This window comes from Protomyctophum parallelum (assembly GCF_964188405.1).
Source record: "Protomyctophum parallelum genome assembly, chromosome: 19".
NCBI classification, from domain to species: domain Eukaryota; kingdom Metazoa; phylum Chordata; class Actinopteri; order Myctophiformes; family Myctophidae; genus Protomyctophum; species Protomyctophum parallelum.
In genome coordinates this window covers 35,885,066-35,901,549 of record NC_139717.1, presented here as the reverse complement: position 1 = coordinate 35,901,549, position 16,484 = coordinate 35,885,066, and the positions used below count along the sequence as shown (strand labels likewise).

Sequence of the window (16,484 nt, the reverse complement as noted above, 5' to 3'; positions counted from 1 at the left end):
ATAGCTGCAGGCTGTCTTACACAAAGCCTGTACAAATATCAGTCCTGTGTGTGTGTGTGTGTGCGCGCATGTGTGTGTGTGCGCATGCACGTGCGCATATTCTCTCCTGGCCTGCATAAACTGAACTGGTTCAGTTTGGATTGATCTGTCGGTTAGTACTACTCTGCATGCCATTCACAAGCTATGGTATCTCAGAAGCATGCACAAAGTCAGCAGATGCCAAGTTATTTCCATTCAATAAGCTAGCTTAATGTTCCCCTGCACGGGTACAAACATCGTGTAATACCTACAGGGTACACACTAACTGTACTGGCAATTTACCGTAACAAGGATATTAAGGACCTTAGACTTGATGATCTTAATGGTCCTTATGGGTTTTAAACACAATATCAAGGAACACAATGGATAACAAACACATGCAGGAGAGCTAATCTCAAGGTAAATTCAGCCTCATCAAATGAATAGTTAAATTACTAGGACTCCGTGCTGCCAACGTATGAGATCATAACAGTATTTGTGCAATGTTTCAAGACTGTATGGATAGTTTTCTGAGATAAGCATGCACCAAAGCCCGTACCAAATCTCATCTCATACGAAACTGCAGTCACTCAATGTTGATAGTATTTGTAGTAGATAACAGTAGCACAATTTGAAATTTGCACCCTATGGCCAGAAAAATAACTAGATAAAGTTCCCCTTGGGGCACAGGTCTCCACCAGGGCAGGTCAGGTTGTGGCCTCCTGGTGGCGCTATAATAGGCCAATGTGAAAAGGGTGGGATATATTCCTCAGCCTATAGTAGTGTGTGAAAGATTTAACGTAAGATTGCACGCTGTGTTCATGATTTGAGGCTTTTTGTTCAAAACGGATTATTGAACAACCAATTCGGGTGAATTATAATATCGGACAGATCCGTCTTGAACTCATGACTATAGATAGTGTGTAACAATTTGCGGGATTTTTGGACAGAATCTGGAGGAGTAATATAAAAAAAGGGTTTAGGGCAGAGGTTCATCGTTGGCATCCAGGGAGTGTGTGTGCAAAATTTGGCATCGACCGGGTTAACGGTGCTGGAGATTAGCTGGTAACAGACGGACGGACACACGGACGGAGTGCATAACATACTCTCTCACCATGCCTTTGGCCTGATGGAGACAATGAAGTCTGTGTGTTTGACTAGGGCAATGCTTTAGTGCACGTCCCATTCCTTGTGGAGAAGGGGGAGGCTGCATGGAGGTGTGACTTTATAGTCCTGGAAGGAAGTGAGACCACATTTGCATGACAAATGGTCATGAACATGGCATCATGACTAAAATATCTAAAAACACATATTGCGCACATAAAAACCCCATGTTTATTTTGTCCTAAACATCATTAAAATAAGATGTGGTTGCAAAAGGGGTGAAGTGGCCCTTTAAGCGACGTGTTTAATTAGGCCAGCACCATCCAGCTGACCTGCATGGTTATAGGGCATGACACAATGATGCCAGAGAGAACTTCAGAGGCAGAGAATGTAATGTAATCAATAAAAATTAACAGGCATTACAGAATCCACTGTAGACATATTGCATGCCTGCTGTGTTTGAGTGAAACAAAAGAGAGGCAGAAATTCATGGCAGCATGGTCATATCACAATAAGTGTTGGTTTCCAGACAACAGTGAAACAGGTACTCAAGGAGAGGACATTGTTGTAGAGATAGAGATGAACTTAATTCAGAACCTACTGTAAAGGGCCAGCATGCAGGCACACGCTGGAGACTATAGTACTCACTGCATGCTCAACCAGTTACACGGTCCAGTTATGCTATCTGACTGAATGAACCAAACCAAGCAGATTTGTACTGCATTCGCACTTCACAGCCTGCTGTCCACTCTACCCACATACAGTACACAACAGTTGGAGCCACAGCTTTGACAGCTACCATTTGATCCTGGTCTAAATAAAGATGTCCTTATCAATTTGTATATTTTTGTTCATTCAAAACACTGGCGCTTCAGAGAGCAAAAATAAATGGCTGTAATGAGACGGTCACGGCCACGTCAATCTTTCTCAGAAGCAATGTAGAAATCGTGTGCATCTCACAACTCACCTTCCTTGGTGTACAAACATACTAATTGTGAGAGAAGAGCACACACACATATACCGTACATATTTTATATACCTTTGCACACATTGTTCCTTTATTTTTGGCAGGATTTATGCTCCATTCCGGTCAGTGTAGCGAGAGAGCTAAAGACACAGAGTGAGGAGAGACATGCAAGAAGACCGAACTCAGATTTGAACCAGAGTCCTCGTGCTCAGAATCAGATATGGTCTGTCCAACTGGCTGAGCCAATAGGTATACCCATGACACACCCTTCAATCTTCAATCAGAATTCAGAATCATTAACAAGGCTATGTTGGCAAAAGAAGGCTGGAACTATGGAGGAGCAAAGGATTTAGGGGGTTGACAGACAGGTGGAGACAGAGAAAGCATGAGAGAGGGATAGGGACGTATCGCAAGGACAATGACATGGCTGAGTCAAGTAGGTGTGTAGTCTGTGTAGAAGAGAGCTAGACAATGGGGGCAATAATGGCTCTGTAACACCTGGGATCATTGTTTAACACTCACACAATCTTGACCTACTAAAACACAGAGGAAGCTGTACACAGACTCGCATGCCAACACCTGCCTGTCCCTTCCCCACAAAACCCTGGACAACACGCCAAGTGAAATGAACTCTGCTCCCTCCTGACTCCCACACTGTGGAGTGACTCCAGTCAGGACTGTAGACTCACTCCTTTCTTGTCTCACTACTTGCCCATTTAGATACATAGTACATACTGTAATGTAGGTCATACTATGGAGATTTATGTTGGGTACTTGTTCACATGCCATGTATGTTATGTACAGTACATAGACATAGCCCACTGTTTGCATGACAACAAATGCTAAGAATGTTATTTACAGCATGGTTTTAGAGAGATGCTACACGTACGTTTGATATTTAACTGGTATCCTATTTTTGCAGTCTTGCCGTCTATTTATGTGACCAATGACCATAACATACTGTATATGTTGTCATTTGTTAACAAATATAATTATGGCTTTTATCTTGCACTTTGTAATTTGCTCTAGTTAAGATCGTAAATATGAAAGCGAAGAATTAAACATTTTCCATTTCTAAGCATCTTCTGTTAGTCATCCTCTTGACCTGATAACTGCCTGGGGCTAATTTACGCTTTGTTCTTTTGCCAAAGCATAAATTAGGCTCTAGGTAACGGCTAAAAGCTTTTTTCTTGAACTCGTCTATCTCATGCTGTGAGCCATTATATGAGCCAGCCTCACTTCTGAATATTTCTCCCTGCTCCTTTCTTCATTGCCCACAATCTCTCTCCCCCACGCACAGCATCACGAGGCAGGGATGTCAGAGCAGTGTGTGTGGACACGCACAAGTGAAATAGGAACGCTTTCTGAATGTGAAATTATGACGAAGAGTGCATGATGGGTAGTGGGTTTGAGAGTGAAGGCTATTGCGGTACTGTAAGAAGCAAAGATAATTACTATAGAAAAAGGGTCAAGAAAAGGAATCGGGGGGAAAGAATGAGTCACAATCAAGGATATTGTAGAATAGTTGGAAAACTGTAAAGCCTACAGAGCACTGGTTTTGGCGTCTTCCCATCTCAAGATGAGATGAACAATGTCGTTCCTGGTTGAAGGGGCAATTTTGCACCTGCAAAGGATGAACAGCCACATGGCAGGACTGAACAGAGCTTAGAAATAACAGCTGAAAAGCAAAGAGCAAACAAAATGACAGATGTACAAACTAAATCTTCTAGTTTGAAGGAAGCAGCCAAACAACATACTGTACATTATAGACTTTAATGGCCTTTAATAAATATATATTTTGAATTTACAAATTAATAACAGACTTTTCGACAAGGCATTGATATGAGATAAAAAGACAAAAGAGTGAGGAGAACATTGTGGTTTGGTAATACCCTAGTATGTGTTTACTATTTGAAAAACAAGGAAGTTTGGTAGCATTGTTTCTGCATGTCGGTCCATTGGTGTGTCTAATCTGCATGTGCATCCCAAAAAAAAATCACTTACTCTACCTTTAAAAGCTAAGGCGACACAAATGCGTTCCCGTCCAAAATGAGTTAAATCATACAGATTATGGTAGAACAGGATATTTTATGTATAATACAAATACTTATAATATATATGATGTATGTTTGTTTGAAGAAAACAAGGCAGAAATGTATACAGTTAAAAAAAGAAAATAATCTCCAAAAGAAATATTAAAATGTTTTGAGGGAAATTAAAAACAAAAAGCAACACAAATAGCCTTTTAAGTTATTGTATATGTCTGTGCAAACATAAAAAAGAAGGCTGGACTGAACCAGATTCCAACAAATACTAAAAATAAGTAGTGGCTCATTCTCCTCATTCAGTGCAGCATTATCATCATCATAGTCATGGTCTTCAGGAATCACTTTTGATTTAAAAAAAAGAGAAAAAATATAATAACATAAAACATTTTATGAAGCCACCGGTCGGACACTGTTGAATAACCATCCAGTGGTTAGCCTTGGGAGCGGACCTAAATCCTAGGGTCAACAACCTTCCCAAGTCCTGCCAAAATAGAGGGAATTTGTCTGTTCAAATCTGTTCAATTTGTCCGTTCTGTTCAGTTTGAGGCCAGTCGAGTGTGAGACGGTCCAATCTGGCATGGTAGTGGACACTTACTGGGCTAGTAGGGGAAGTCCATCTGAGCCGAATGGTAGCTGGCCTCACATATACCTGTTCTTGATATATTCTCTGTACATCAGCATGTCCTCCCGGCAAAGTGCTCTCACATGGCCCATGCCAATCATCACGTGACTCTCAAACACCTCGCGGCTGTCTCTGTCCACCTGCGGAGGAGAGACAGCGTAGATACTGTCTTCCTGGAAGCAAGACACTGGCTCTCTGGCGGTGGGAAAAGGGGAGAAGCAAGCAGGGTTGTTAAAAACTCTGTATACCGAAGAAATTAAGTTGTTATAAACAGATGTAGCAATGGCTCCTGTGAGAGACCAGGAGTGTCAAACTAATTTTGTGCCTCGGGACAGGCCGGTCAAAGTGCGTCTTTGTGCGAGCCAGGTTACTTTGTCTGTCTGTGTGTTCTGTTGTGAAAGACACAAATGCTGTCCTAGTATTCAATCCCAACAACACACAAAACAAACATTCAGGTTGGGGCTAGGAGTCCTTAACCTGATTTCAGGGTAGGAACTGAAAAGGAAGGTGTATTTTACTGTATACGTTGTATTTGCATTCACTTAGACAAGTGAGTTAGTGTCCCATATGACATCTGGTCTTGTGGCAATTTGTTTGGACCAATGGTTTCTGAGAACCGAAAAACCATGCATGTCTGCATCTGTCTGATTGCGGGTCTGCGGGACACACACCGAATCTCTGTGTTTGGAGTGAGTGCACGCACTGGCCTCCCTGATTGGCCTTGGTTTATGTAAATCAATGCCTGTGGAGCTCACAATGGGTGTAATGAGAACATCAGATAACAGAGTTGGTGTACAATTATTTTACGCTTGCATTGTGTCATGCCCCTCATGAGCACGCTTCACACGCTGCTCATCTGAAAGGACCTTTAGGCGAGTTATCAGAATGTAGATTGCTTTTGTTAATTTCACACAAATATGACAATTCCCAAGTAGAAGCTACGTCCCAAATGTCCACACATTTTAATTGTTAAAAAAAAAAGAATTATGTTTGTGGGAAAACATTCTTGGTATGTACTTTAAACTTGACACTTGACAGTATAGTCCAAATAAAATGTGTGGCATCTGCTCCATCTGCACTAGCATACAGGGGTTTTAAGTAGGGCCGTCTTGGTAGGTGCTTACACCTCTACCAGCAAGGCATCAGAGTAGACACATGGCTTGTAGAGGGATATAACCAACAACTTAACATGACTATACGGGTAAAATAATAAATACATAATTTGTCAAATAAATTTACATTTATTTTTCAATTTCTGTGAAATTAACATACCCATTTATTTCAGTCTTTTATTTCTATATTTTCCATTTGTGTATTTCTTATTTGTGTATTAACATATGACGCGGCAGCCAAACCTAGTGACCTCCCTCTGGGAATGACCACTCAAAGGCTCTCGACACGGAACCTTTTCTTAAGGAGACAATTCAACAACATAACAGAGAAATATTTGTCTTGAGGACAAGAAAACAAGATCATTTAATCCCCTGGCCTAAGCCATATTCAAGACTGCCTTACCAGGAAAAACAACTGAAGTGCGTGCTAATAGCAAAAACAACGAGATCAAAAACAACAAGAATATGCAGAAGCGTTCATATTTTCACAGAAGTGGGACCATCGACCATGCTTCTATACTGATGTGGTGTATTATCCACTAAGGGCTTATTGAGTCAGCCAGTTCATCAGCTTTAGTTACACTAGTCAGCAGCAGCAGCTGAGACACTGGAGACTGATCGGAATAGCAGATCCTATAATGCTACATAAGAAGAGGGACCACCATAACCTGACCTACTTCTGATTTCCGTTTACATATAATAGCTATTGTCTCATAAAGAACAGATTGGAAATGTACTACTCCCTAACGGTAATGTCTGTCCGTCTGAAATGTGCCTTTTGCTCCTTACACACACACACACACACACACACACAAGAGGAACAGCATGACCACAATGATACCACTCTCTAGATCTCATCCCCACTAACTGGTGTCTTTATCTTCTGTTAAGATGGATGGAGTGTGACAGGCTCCAAGAAATGAATAAAAATAAAACGGGACTGAATGAGGCGAGGTAAGTGTTGTGTAGCGAAACCGTCTGGGTGGCGCAACGCTGGCCCAGAATAAACCTCTTATGTAAAACCAGCACACCTGCTTCACCCATGGCCCTGCCATGAGGAAGGCACATGGACGGATGGCTGGCTGTCTGGCAAGGTTCATTCTTTGTGTTGTAACCCATTTTTTTCACCCAGTGTCAATTGTCTGTAATCATGAGTGCTACACTCCCTCTGCCACCTGGGAAGAGCAACGGACTGACCTCCTGCTTCCTTCAATGCATGAGGAGTGCAAGCCGCTTTTCTTTTCACCTGACAGGGGGGAGTTTGCCTGGTTGGACATAGTGCATGTAAGGAACACGTTATTCCAGCCAGTTCCTTTCCCTGCCATCAGGCTTGCCAGGAAGGGGCAGTATAGAGACCAGGATAACTGCATGTTGTTTCTGTCTCTGGCAGATGGAAGAGACGCTCGTTTCACAACTTAATCACGCATATCATGTGTAAGTCATGTCTTCGCTTAGCTTGCTTTCATGAATGGAACACGATTTTCCAATTTTAAGGCGTTAGGAAATACATTTGCAACAGGTGCTTCTCCATGGCGTCTCACCAAGATCCCGCCCATAGCTTCCGCTGATTGGTTCGTCCCAGGCACGGGACGGTTCAACGTTAATCCCTGAGCAATCACAGATGGAGGCTGACACAGGGAGAACATGCAAAAGGCTTTTTGTAGTTTACTTTTTTATTACTTTTAGTGTGTTAGTTTGAGTTTTTTCTTTTTTGTAATATACAATTTAGGCATATAGCAGACGCTCTGAATCCAGAGCGACTTACAGTAAGCAATAACAAAACATGCATCAAATACATAAAAATTGTCCCACACGCCTACGTCGCTTCACCGCCGATCCGACCCATTATGTCTGAGTCATAGCGTGTATAGGGCTTTGTCAGGGTACATCTGTGCAGTGTTGATTTTGACAGCAAATTTTGATTTTAGTTTTAGTCGTATATATAAACTTTATTACAGGCTCGTGGCCCACAAGGTAAGACAGTACATCACATATACGAGAATAATAATAAAAATAAACAAAAATACAGTACATTTACCCAGCCCCACAGGTTACAGGTTAGGCGAGGCACTCATGCCAGTGTCCTCTGATGGTAGAAGTGTACCTTACAGAACTACGGCCTGGGTCTGTCATCTGTCCAATGAGTCTATTCAGTGAGCGATCCAGCCTGCTCATGAATTTGAATGTCAAGTTCCTCAACAGAGCCATGAATGTAGTGAGACCCAATGAACAGAAAAGCCTGCTGGCTCTAGTGCTCCTGGGCTTTTTTAACAGAATACGAGTCATACAGTCATTATAGGCTACTTGCAGTTTGCGTAAGCTCTCCTTGTTCTTCACCCACAGTGGAGCTGTGTAGAGAGGGGTGCAATAAGCTCTAAAGAGGTTTACCTTAACACCCGTAGTACAATGGTGAAATTTACAGACCAACATGTTGGCTTGTACATATAGCATTCTCCTCTGTCTAAACATGTCCTCGTCATCAAGGTATCTGTTATAATATGCCCAAGATATTTTGTAATTTTGGACACACCCATAATTTGACCAGACAGATGAAAGACAGGAAACTTAAGTTCCAGATCTTCTTTAGTTCTACATATGAGTATCATGCTCTTCTTGGCATTATACTGAATATCAAAGTCAATACCGTAATTTGTACAAATATTGAGTAGCTGTTGGAACCCACTGCTACTAGGGGAAAGTATGGCAAGGTCATCCGCGTACATAAAATGATTAATTAGGCTATCACCCATCATACAACCTGTTCTGCACCCCCCCAGCTGCATTGACAGGCCGTCCATATATAAATTGAAGAGGGCTGGGGATAAAATCCCCCCCTGCCTGACCCCATTGCCCACCCGAAAAGGGGTGGATAATGTGCTCCCCCATTTTACCTGCATTTTCTGGTTAGCATACCAGTAGACAAGAATGCGTAGCAGTTTGGCACACCCCTAAGCTTGAGCTTATTAAAAAGCTTGTAGTGATGGATTCTATCAAAAGCTCTCGACGCATCAATAAAACCAACCAGCATAGTAGAGCCCTGCCTTCTATAGGTCTCTACTGCTTCTTTCAGAGCATAGATACATAAGTCTGTACTATGTTTGGGCTTGAAGCCAAACTGATTGTCAGTGGTGGAAATGTATATACTTAATCTATCTAGGAGTAGTTTTTCTAGTACTTTGGACAGTGGCAAGAGCAATGGGTCTGTAGTTATCTATACTTCCTACTTTCCCAGCTTTGTCTTTTATTATGGGAACCAGAACTACAGACAGCATGGAGTCTGGTAAAGTGCCATGAGTCAACATCCCAGAGAAGCAGATAGACAACAACACTGACAATCTAGGACCAGCTAGCTTCAAGTGTTCTGCTGTAATATTGTCCAGACCACTGGATTTTCTGTCTACCAAGTACAGTACTTGTAAATTACTTTACACTACTGCCTCTCACAATGAACACCATTTAGACAAAAATCATTTGTGTACTTTTCCATGAAAAGTTGAAGTTACATTAATGCCTCCGTTTTTCCAACGTTATCTATAGGAAAACAAAAACACAGCTCATCTGCCAGCAAACCTGGGTGAGGTGCTGGAGCTAGAAGGTAACCAAATGAACAATAAAAGGCAGCCTCCGCAAGGTGTGCAAAAATATGTTATTAAAATGTTATAGCAAGCTTTGGTCATAGACCCTCTTCAGGCATAAAGCAACCAGTGAATTAGCCCTGGAACATGACTGCCATGATGATTATCATGACAGAAACTTTGCCCTGTTTTTTGCGCTCGCTGCATTTACAAGATTTCCGTATATATAAACATTCAGATTTCAAATATAAAGTACTCACAAAGTGTCCCACGGGTGTTAGTTAGTAGCAGCGCCAGCGATTAGAATTGCTGCGTCCCGTGTTGTTTAATAAAAAGCATTTTTGTCCGAGCTCCCCGGCTACTTTTTTCAAACGGGGTTCGTTTGGGAAATCCACAGTTGCACACCGGGAGCGCACTCGCCTATTAGTCTGTATTGGCAGGGCGGTCAGCGTACCTATATCGAACACACCGAGTGCCACCCTCCTCCCGACCGATAGGGGCGCGTAGTTGAAAGCCAATGGCAAAATAACACCTCGAATAAAAATGCTTTTTATTAAACAACGCGGGATGCAGAAATTCTAATCGCTGGAGCTGCAACTAACTAACACCCGTGGGACAAATTGTGAGTACTTTATATTTGAAATCTGAATGTTTATATATACGGAAATCTTGTAAATGCAGCGAGCGCAAAAAACAGGGTGAAGTTTCTTCATGACTCTCGTATGAATACGAGAGTCATGAACCATGGCTACCAGTGAATGTATATGAGGGTTCAGTGTCTCATCACTCACATTGTAGATGTACGGAAAGCTTGAATTATCCTCCTCTCTGCAAAGTGTTTGTTTCATAAAAGTCCACCGTAGACATGAACTACTTTCTGTCAATAAATCCTGTGCAGTTGATTATTTCTTTCACCAAACTATTGTCAGTTTGGAAGCACTCGCTTTCAGCAACGCGATGTCCTGGCACCTCCTGCATTATGTGCAATTTAGACTGTACACAGGACCGTTGAGCGATTCCATCATTCCAATGCTCCATGCTGCTCAATGTTTTGCCACTCACGTCTAGATGAGGGGGACATGTCCCGGGAGGAAAGGTGACACTTTATGCATCTCTATATTCGTCTCAATATTCAGACGAAACATTAATTCTGGTCACACATCCCCTTCAGTTTCCCCATCCGGTGCCCCCTCCCCCCCCCATCTCTCTACTTTGGCTCTACATCAGGCCCCAGAGTACAGGCAGTGCTTTCCTGCATCAGGAACTCCAGCCAGCACAACACGTGAACACGTCAGACAGTATCTGGCAATAATAACATTTGTGTACCATGCTCCACTTAGCAGCCAAGTCTAAGAGCACAGCATGTACGCGCGCAGTAAATAACATGTACGCGCTCTCTCTCCAACACAGACACACACAGGAGTCACTTTCCGACATGTGCACACACACACACACACACACACACACACAAGCAAACAGAGCAAAGTACACCACCAGAGGTAGAAAAAAACACTGAAAACTAAAACGTATTTTTCGACTCCCAAACCGGCACACATTCAAAGGATAAATTATGCAAAAAGAAGATTCATGTATTGTAAATAAATAGGGAGAAGAGTTTGCCTCATCTCCACATGCGTGCGTTCAGGCAGGCAGGCACACACACACACACACACACACACACAATCAAAAAAGTATGCTCATGTCCGCTGATACACACAAATGCACCTACAGCACAAACAATATGCTGTGCACTACGCTATGCAAATCAAATTCTCTCAAGGGCACACACACAAATACAGAATTATACACACGGACATGCACACATCCACAAAATACATTAGACTCCTAACTGGGCAATTTTCAGTTACTGAACTGGCCTATCGTCTCTGTTGGGTGGAAACCTCAATTCAAAATAGCCAAAGTAGATCTACAAGCTCAAAGCGTGTTGCGTTTCACCTGCAGATGAAAAACACAAAAAGTTAGAATATGGAGAAGAGGTTTCTGCCCAACAACAGCGATATTTAACAATTCCAGAAAATACCTCGTGTAACGCCAAGTGTGGATGTAGTTTGCATGCACTGCAATGGCAGAACCATTGCTTCCCCTCTCTCTTTTCACCAGTCTATCTCTCTCTCTCTCCACCTATGACCCCCCTTTGACCTGGACCAGAGAGAAGCACTGGAGCTCTACAGTAGTAACAATGCCAGAGAGAGGGAGAGACGGAGAGAGAGAAAAATAGGGAGGGAGGAGAGAGAAAGAGGGAGAAGAGAGCGAGAGATCGTGCTCGCCCACACAAGCGAGCACGAGAGAGAAATCACTGGATCTGTGAGTGTGTGTGAGAGAACAGAGAGAGTGAATGTTCAAGAACGAGAGAGAGAGAGAGAGAGTAGCAGATAGATTGTGTTGTATGTGTGACGGATAGATTGCCCCATAGTCTGTATAGTTGCACATTGACACTCCACGTGTTGCAGTGCATGCATTTCAGATCTATCTGCTGAAACGCACGCGCAACACACACACACACACGCAACAACACACACACACACACACACACACACACACACACACACACACACACACACACATGTACTTGGAAGGCTGAGGCAGGCCTACGTGGCGAAACACGTTTCCCGAGGTAGACTGCTGCTGATAATCTCTATTAAAGAATCCAGAAACCTCTCAAGAGTGTGGATAATTCTTTCACTGTAACGAAATGGAACCATGAGTGTCCATTTGGTTACATTAGTCCAGACTAAGAGTTAACAACGGCCAGAAGACTCCCTGTGGATCACTAATTAACCACAGTTGTCTGAAATACTTGCTATACGTGCTTGTTGCTATAATCTTTATCAGTGGCTCTGAAACTTTTTCATGTCAAGGATTCCCAAAATGATTTGGATGTGGCCACCAATGGCAATCTCTTGCCGCAAACGCCGATGCTAATGGAATTACAAAAATAAGTCAACATTGGCACAGCATCTTTGTTGGTTCCACGTGAGTGTGAGGGGGTGGGGTTGTAGGTGAGAGTGTATAATATATTGTGCTACTCACAGGCTAATGATACTGTCCAGGGGTGTGGGTTCACTTCTCTCCACCTCGTGCTGGCTTTGACCCAGGTGAGAAAATCTGCAGGGAATCAGACAGACAGACAAAAAAAAAGATGAAACAACTCACAACTCGTTCAGTGAGAGAAACAAATATTTCTGTTAAATTGGGAAAAGACGGCATGGTGTTTTTAATTTCTAATTTAGAACTAATAAATTTGCTCAAGTAGATTAATCAAACTTTGTGGCTATCCAGGGTGTGAACAAACCACTCTACACAGATCATATTACTAATATGATTATTTACATACAATGAGAACACATATACTGTATCAGTTGTATAGTGGCATGGATTCATCATAGATATTCATTAGGAAAGGTTTATAGCCGATGTATAGGAAGGAGCATGTGTATACAGTACATATAAGTACATGCAGTAAATATACAATACATTTATAGTAAGATCTTTATTGTTTAACTCTGAGTGTAAAAACTGTTAGTTTAACCGAAGAGTGTAAATATTAAGAGTGTGTAGTTTCTGTGAATATGTGCGTACAGTATACAGTGTGTGTGTGTGTGTCAAAGTGAAGACTATAATCTCACAGTGAAAGTCAAACAAGGCTGTTTTACAAAAGACGAGATAATAAGAAACGGTTACTAACCCCCCTATGGATCTAGCCAGCCTTTTTTATATTCATACAATCCTTAGTGGAGCTCTGAATACAACTCATCGACAACTCTGTGCACAAAAAAATAAATAAATGGATTTTATAAATAAAATCCACTGCGCCAAGGTCTCTACACCATCAATAATGAGTGCATTTATATTCCTATTTCATGCCTCTAAATATCCACTTTTGTCCCTGAATGCACCCTGTGAGAGAGAGCACATGGAACAGCAGTCTTCACTGCATTAGGATTTTAGTTTCTGGCCCAATGTATAACTGTGCTGCTAGGCTCCCCAGGGCTGCATAATACCACCAGGAACCATGTATGTTCAATTACACCAAGCAAGGGGTGGCATTAACCCCACCAGGAACCATGTATGTTCAATTACACCAAGCAAGGGGTGGCATTAACCCCACCAGGAACCATGTATGTTCAATTACACCAAGCAAGGGGTGGCATTAACCCAACAATATATCACCTTCTCTAACCTTTACTTTATGGCCCCATTTCTCTTGGCACAAATCTATTGAGAATCAATTGAAATTCTAGTGGTCACAACCATGAGCACTGAAAGGAACACCAGAGAACACATGTTGCATACTGTAGGTCTGGAGCTGCTCTTAAATCCCTGTACTATTCGTCATCTTCAGTAGTATGCACTATAACATAACATCGGTGGTTCGCCTATGATATTGAGCTGAACTGTGGGAGAGAAACTTATGAAAGCTCCATCACGCACATAACCTGGACAGTTCAAGTGGCGTGATTAAATTCAAAGTCAATGCAAAGGCGCGAACGGGGCGATGTGAATGTTCGCCTGGTATCCTCGCCGGAGGGGAAAAATCCAACTGAAGCGACCTTCGCTCCCCTCCTCCGACTCCACCCATCGTGTCATGATAGCCAATCAGCGCCAATGTCATACAAGCCTTTTGCAAAGACATATGAACAAATTATTCTGCTCATAAATGATATAGTAGCAGGAATTATGTTAAATATATTGAACCGAGCCGTCTTGGGCGTTTTCTAGCTCGGCTCTAGGTGTTTTGGGGTACAAATGGAACTGGTTGGTTATACTCCCAAAAATGCAATGTGTACTTTTTATAGGCCTATCTGTTATATGAATAATATAATCCACCACTCGAGAGAGGGGGAAGAGAGCTACAGATCTCGCATTGAAGAAAGTGAGCAATTTGGAGTTTCTTTTTTACCACCGCTGACTTGCGCGACCAGAGTGAAACAAACATGAACATGCAGTTCACATCCAGAGAACAGATAGCCCTGTTCAGACAGAGTCAGAGAGAGGCATTTAGCTCACAAATAGGTCTTTTGAGCAAAGAAACAGGAAGAGAACAAAACAGCATAGACAGAAAGGAGAGGGAACTCAGGGTAAATGTACTGTAGAGAAAGGCGAGGTCGTTACAATGCAGGCAGAGGGGTGGGGGAGTCCTGGGTAAATGTACTGTAGAGAAAGGCGAGGTCGTTACAATGCAGGCATTGTAGTCCTAACGTCCCTTTTTCCAGTAATCACAGTTGTTCCTTGACATTGACATCCTGTCTTGGGAACAGAACGCAACGAATTCACTGCAGGCTTCTGCTTCAAGACCACTTCAGTAGTGATGGCCAGCCAGAGAACGGGCCAGAAATGAATAGTAGAGGTGGAAGTTTTTTGATTTAAGCATTAAAACATGAAAAATCCCATAGACTTGGCTGCCATATGACATCATCTTCAAAAGCCATGTATTGGAGTTCCTATAAAAAGAAATCCCTTTAAAATGCAGACCAAACTCAGCAACACAGAATAAAATGTGATGCAAAAAAAAAAAAGATCATCTAAATCAAGTACTTTAAATACGGTTTTAATTTCTCCATATTTAACTCTGAGAGCATACAAAAAACTGTTAGAGCATACAAATGGGTACATTTGATTGCATTTCTACATGCTCAGAGTTAAAGTAACATTGAAGAATGTACTGTGTACAACAGTATACCTTCTTTACCTCTCGTATATGAGCTGATCCTCCTCAGTAGGAAACACGTCCAGGTCCAGTCCGTAAGACTCTCTCATTTGCTGCTGCTGCTGGAACTCCTGGAAGACAAAGGTTAGGCGATAGAGGTCAACGGCAGCAAGCGGGCTGAAGGCCATGCATTTCAAGAGAAGTCTTATTACTGTTGCAGGCTAGAAACAAATGCAATTTAAAGAGAGGTTTTACAGTCATTTTTAAAGAGACTTTAATTGACTACCCTCAGTGATTATGTTATTTATAATATGATTAATTTAAAGGAAATGCCCGCTTTCCAAAAGTAGCAGATCTACAATCTCAAAACCCGTCTCAATGCCCTAATTATGATCAATTAGGGCATTCATTTACAAAAAAAATTCCTGGTGTTAAGGACCTCAAGTTGGTGTGAACGCTTTCCTTTTCTTTTTAAATCATTAAAGATGATTGTGATTTTCTTTTTTCCATCTAAAAGCCAAACAACTACCACCAACAAAAACCGACGGGCGAATATGAAGAATGAATGTCTTTATTGCAGACTCATGGTCCAAAGAAAAACATTATTTATTACATACAATAAACAAAAAACTGTCCAAATGAAAAGGAGAAGTGGGTGCCGCAGTGAGAAATGTCATGAGCCTCAATGTTTGCCTGGGGAAATGGTGGGCTCCACCGCTCAGATAACTTGTAGAGAATGAGGTAAAAATCTGTTTAAAAAAACATGACTGTCTTTCATTTGAACAAATAAATGATTCATTCATCATTATGAAGTCTTTTTTGTGGTCCTGTTGAAAGTATTGCCTGATTTATACTTTATACTACATGCAGCAAAGTATAAATTGGGGGTTATGACAGGGATGGAGACAGCTTACAGCAATCTGTCTCCCATTCGTACCCACGAGGAAACCAAAGTAAATGGCGAGAAATGCCAACTTCTCAGAGAGAACATGAAAGCTGGCTGGTGGCAGGGGATTTGTACAGTATCAACTCTCCATCTGTCCACAGAAAACATACAGGCACCCAGAAACTCTGCATTATGTAACAGAGCACAGCGTTTTCACCCAAAACGCTGTTTTCGTCAAAAGGGACCCCAGCAAACGATACTTTATTTTGCCGTTTCCTAGTCTCCCTTTGGCTTAGAGGCCAGCCAATCATGAAAAGTGACTAGACTAGAAAGTCTAACCATTGATCAGCTCTGCAGGCCGATAACGTTTTCCACACAGATTTGTTGATTTGTCCAAAAACGGCACCATTTGATTATTAGAAAATTAATCGATACAGACATACAGTATATACAAACATATTGCAATATAGATACATACAGACAT

At 41.9% G+C, this 16,484-nt stretch overlaps 1 protein-coding gene across 1 annotated transcript in view; it reads right to left on the bottom strand.

The window, feature by feature from the left end:
* Positions 1 to 3,846: 3,846 nt before the first annotated feature.
* The window catches only part of fig4a (FIG4 phosphoinositide 5-phosphatase a), a 78,604-nt gene continuing 65,966 nt past the window's right edge, over positions 3,847 to 16,484 (bottom strand). The window contains exons 21-23 of the mRNA XM_083790255.1: positions 15,157 to 15,245; positions 12,498 to 12,572; positions 3,847 to 4,954 (exon numbers count right to left, since the gene is read on the bottom strand). Coding sequence (XP_083646381.1) covers positions 4,777 to 4,954; positions 12,498 to 12,572; positions 15,157 to 15,245 — 342 coding nt within the window. The 3' untranslated portion in view covers positions 3,847 to 4,776. The remainder of the gene's footprint in view (positions 4,955 to 12,497; positions 12,573 to 15,156; positions 15,246 to 16,484) is intronic.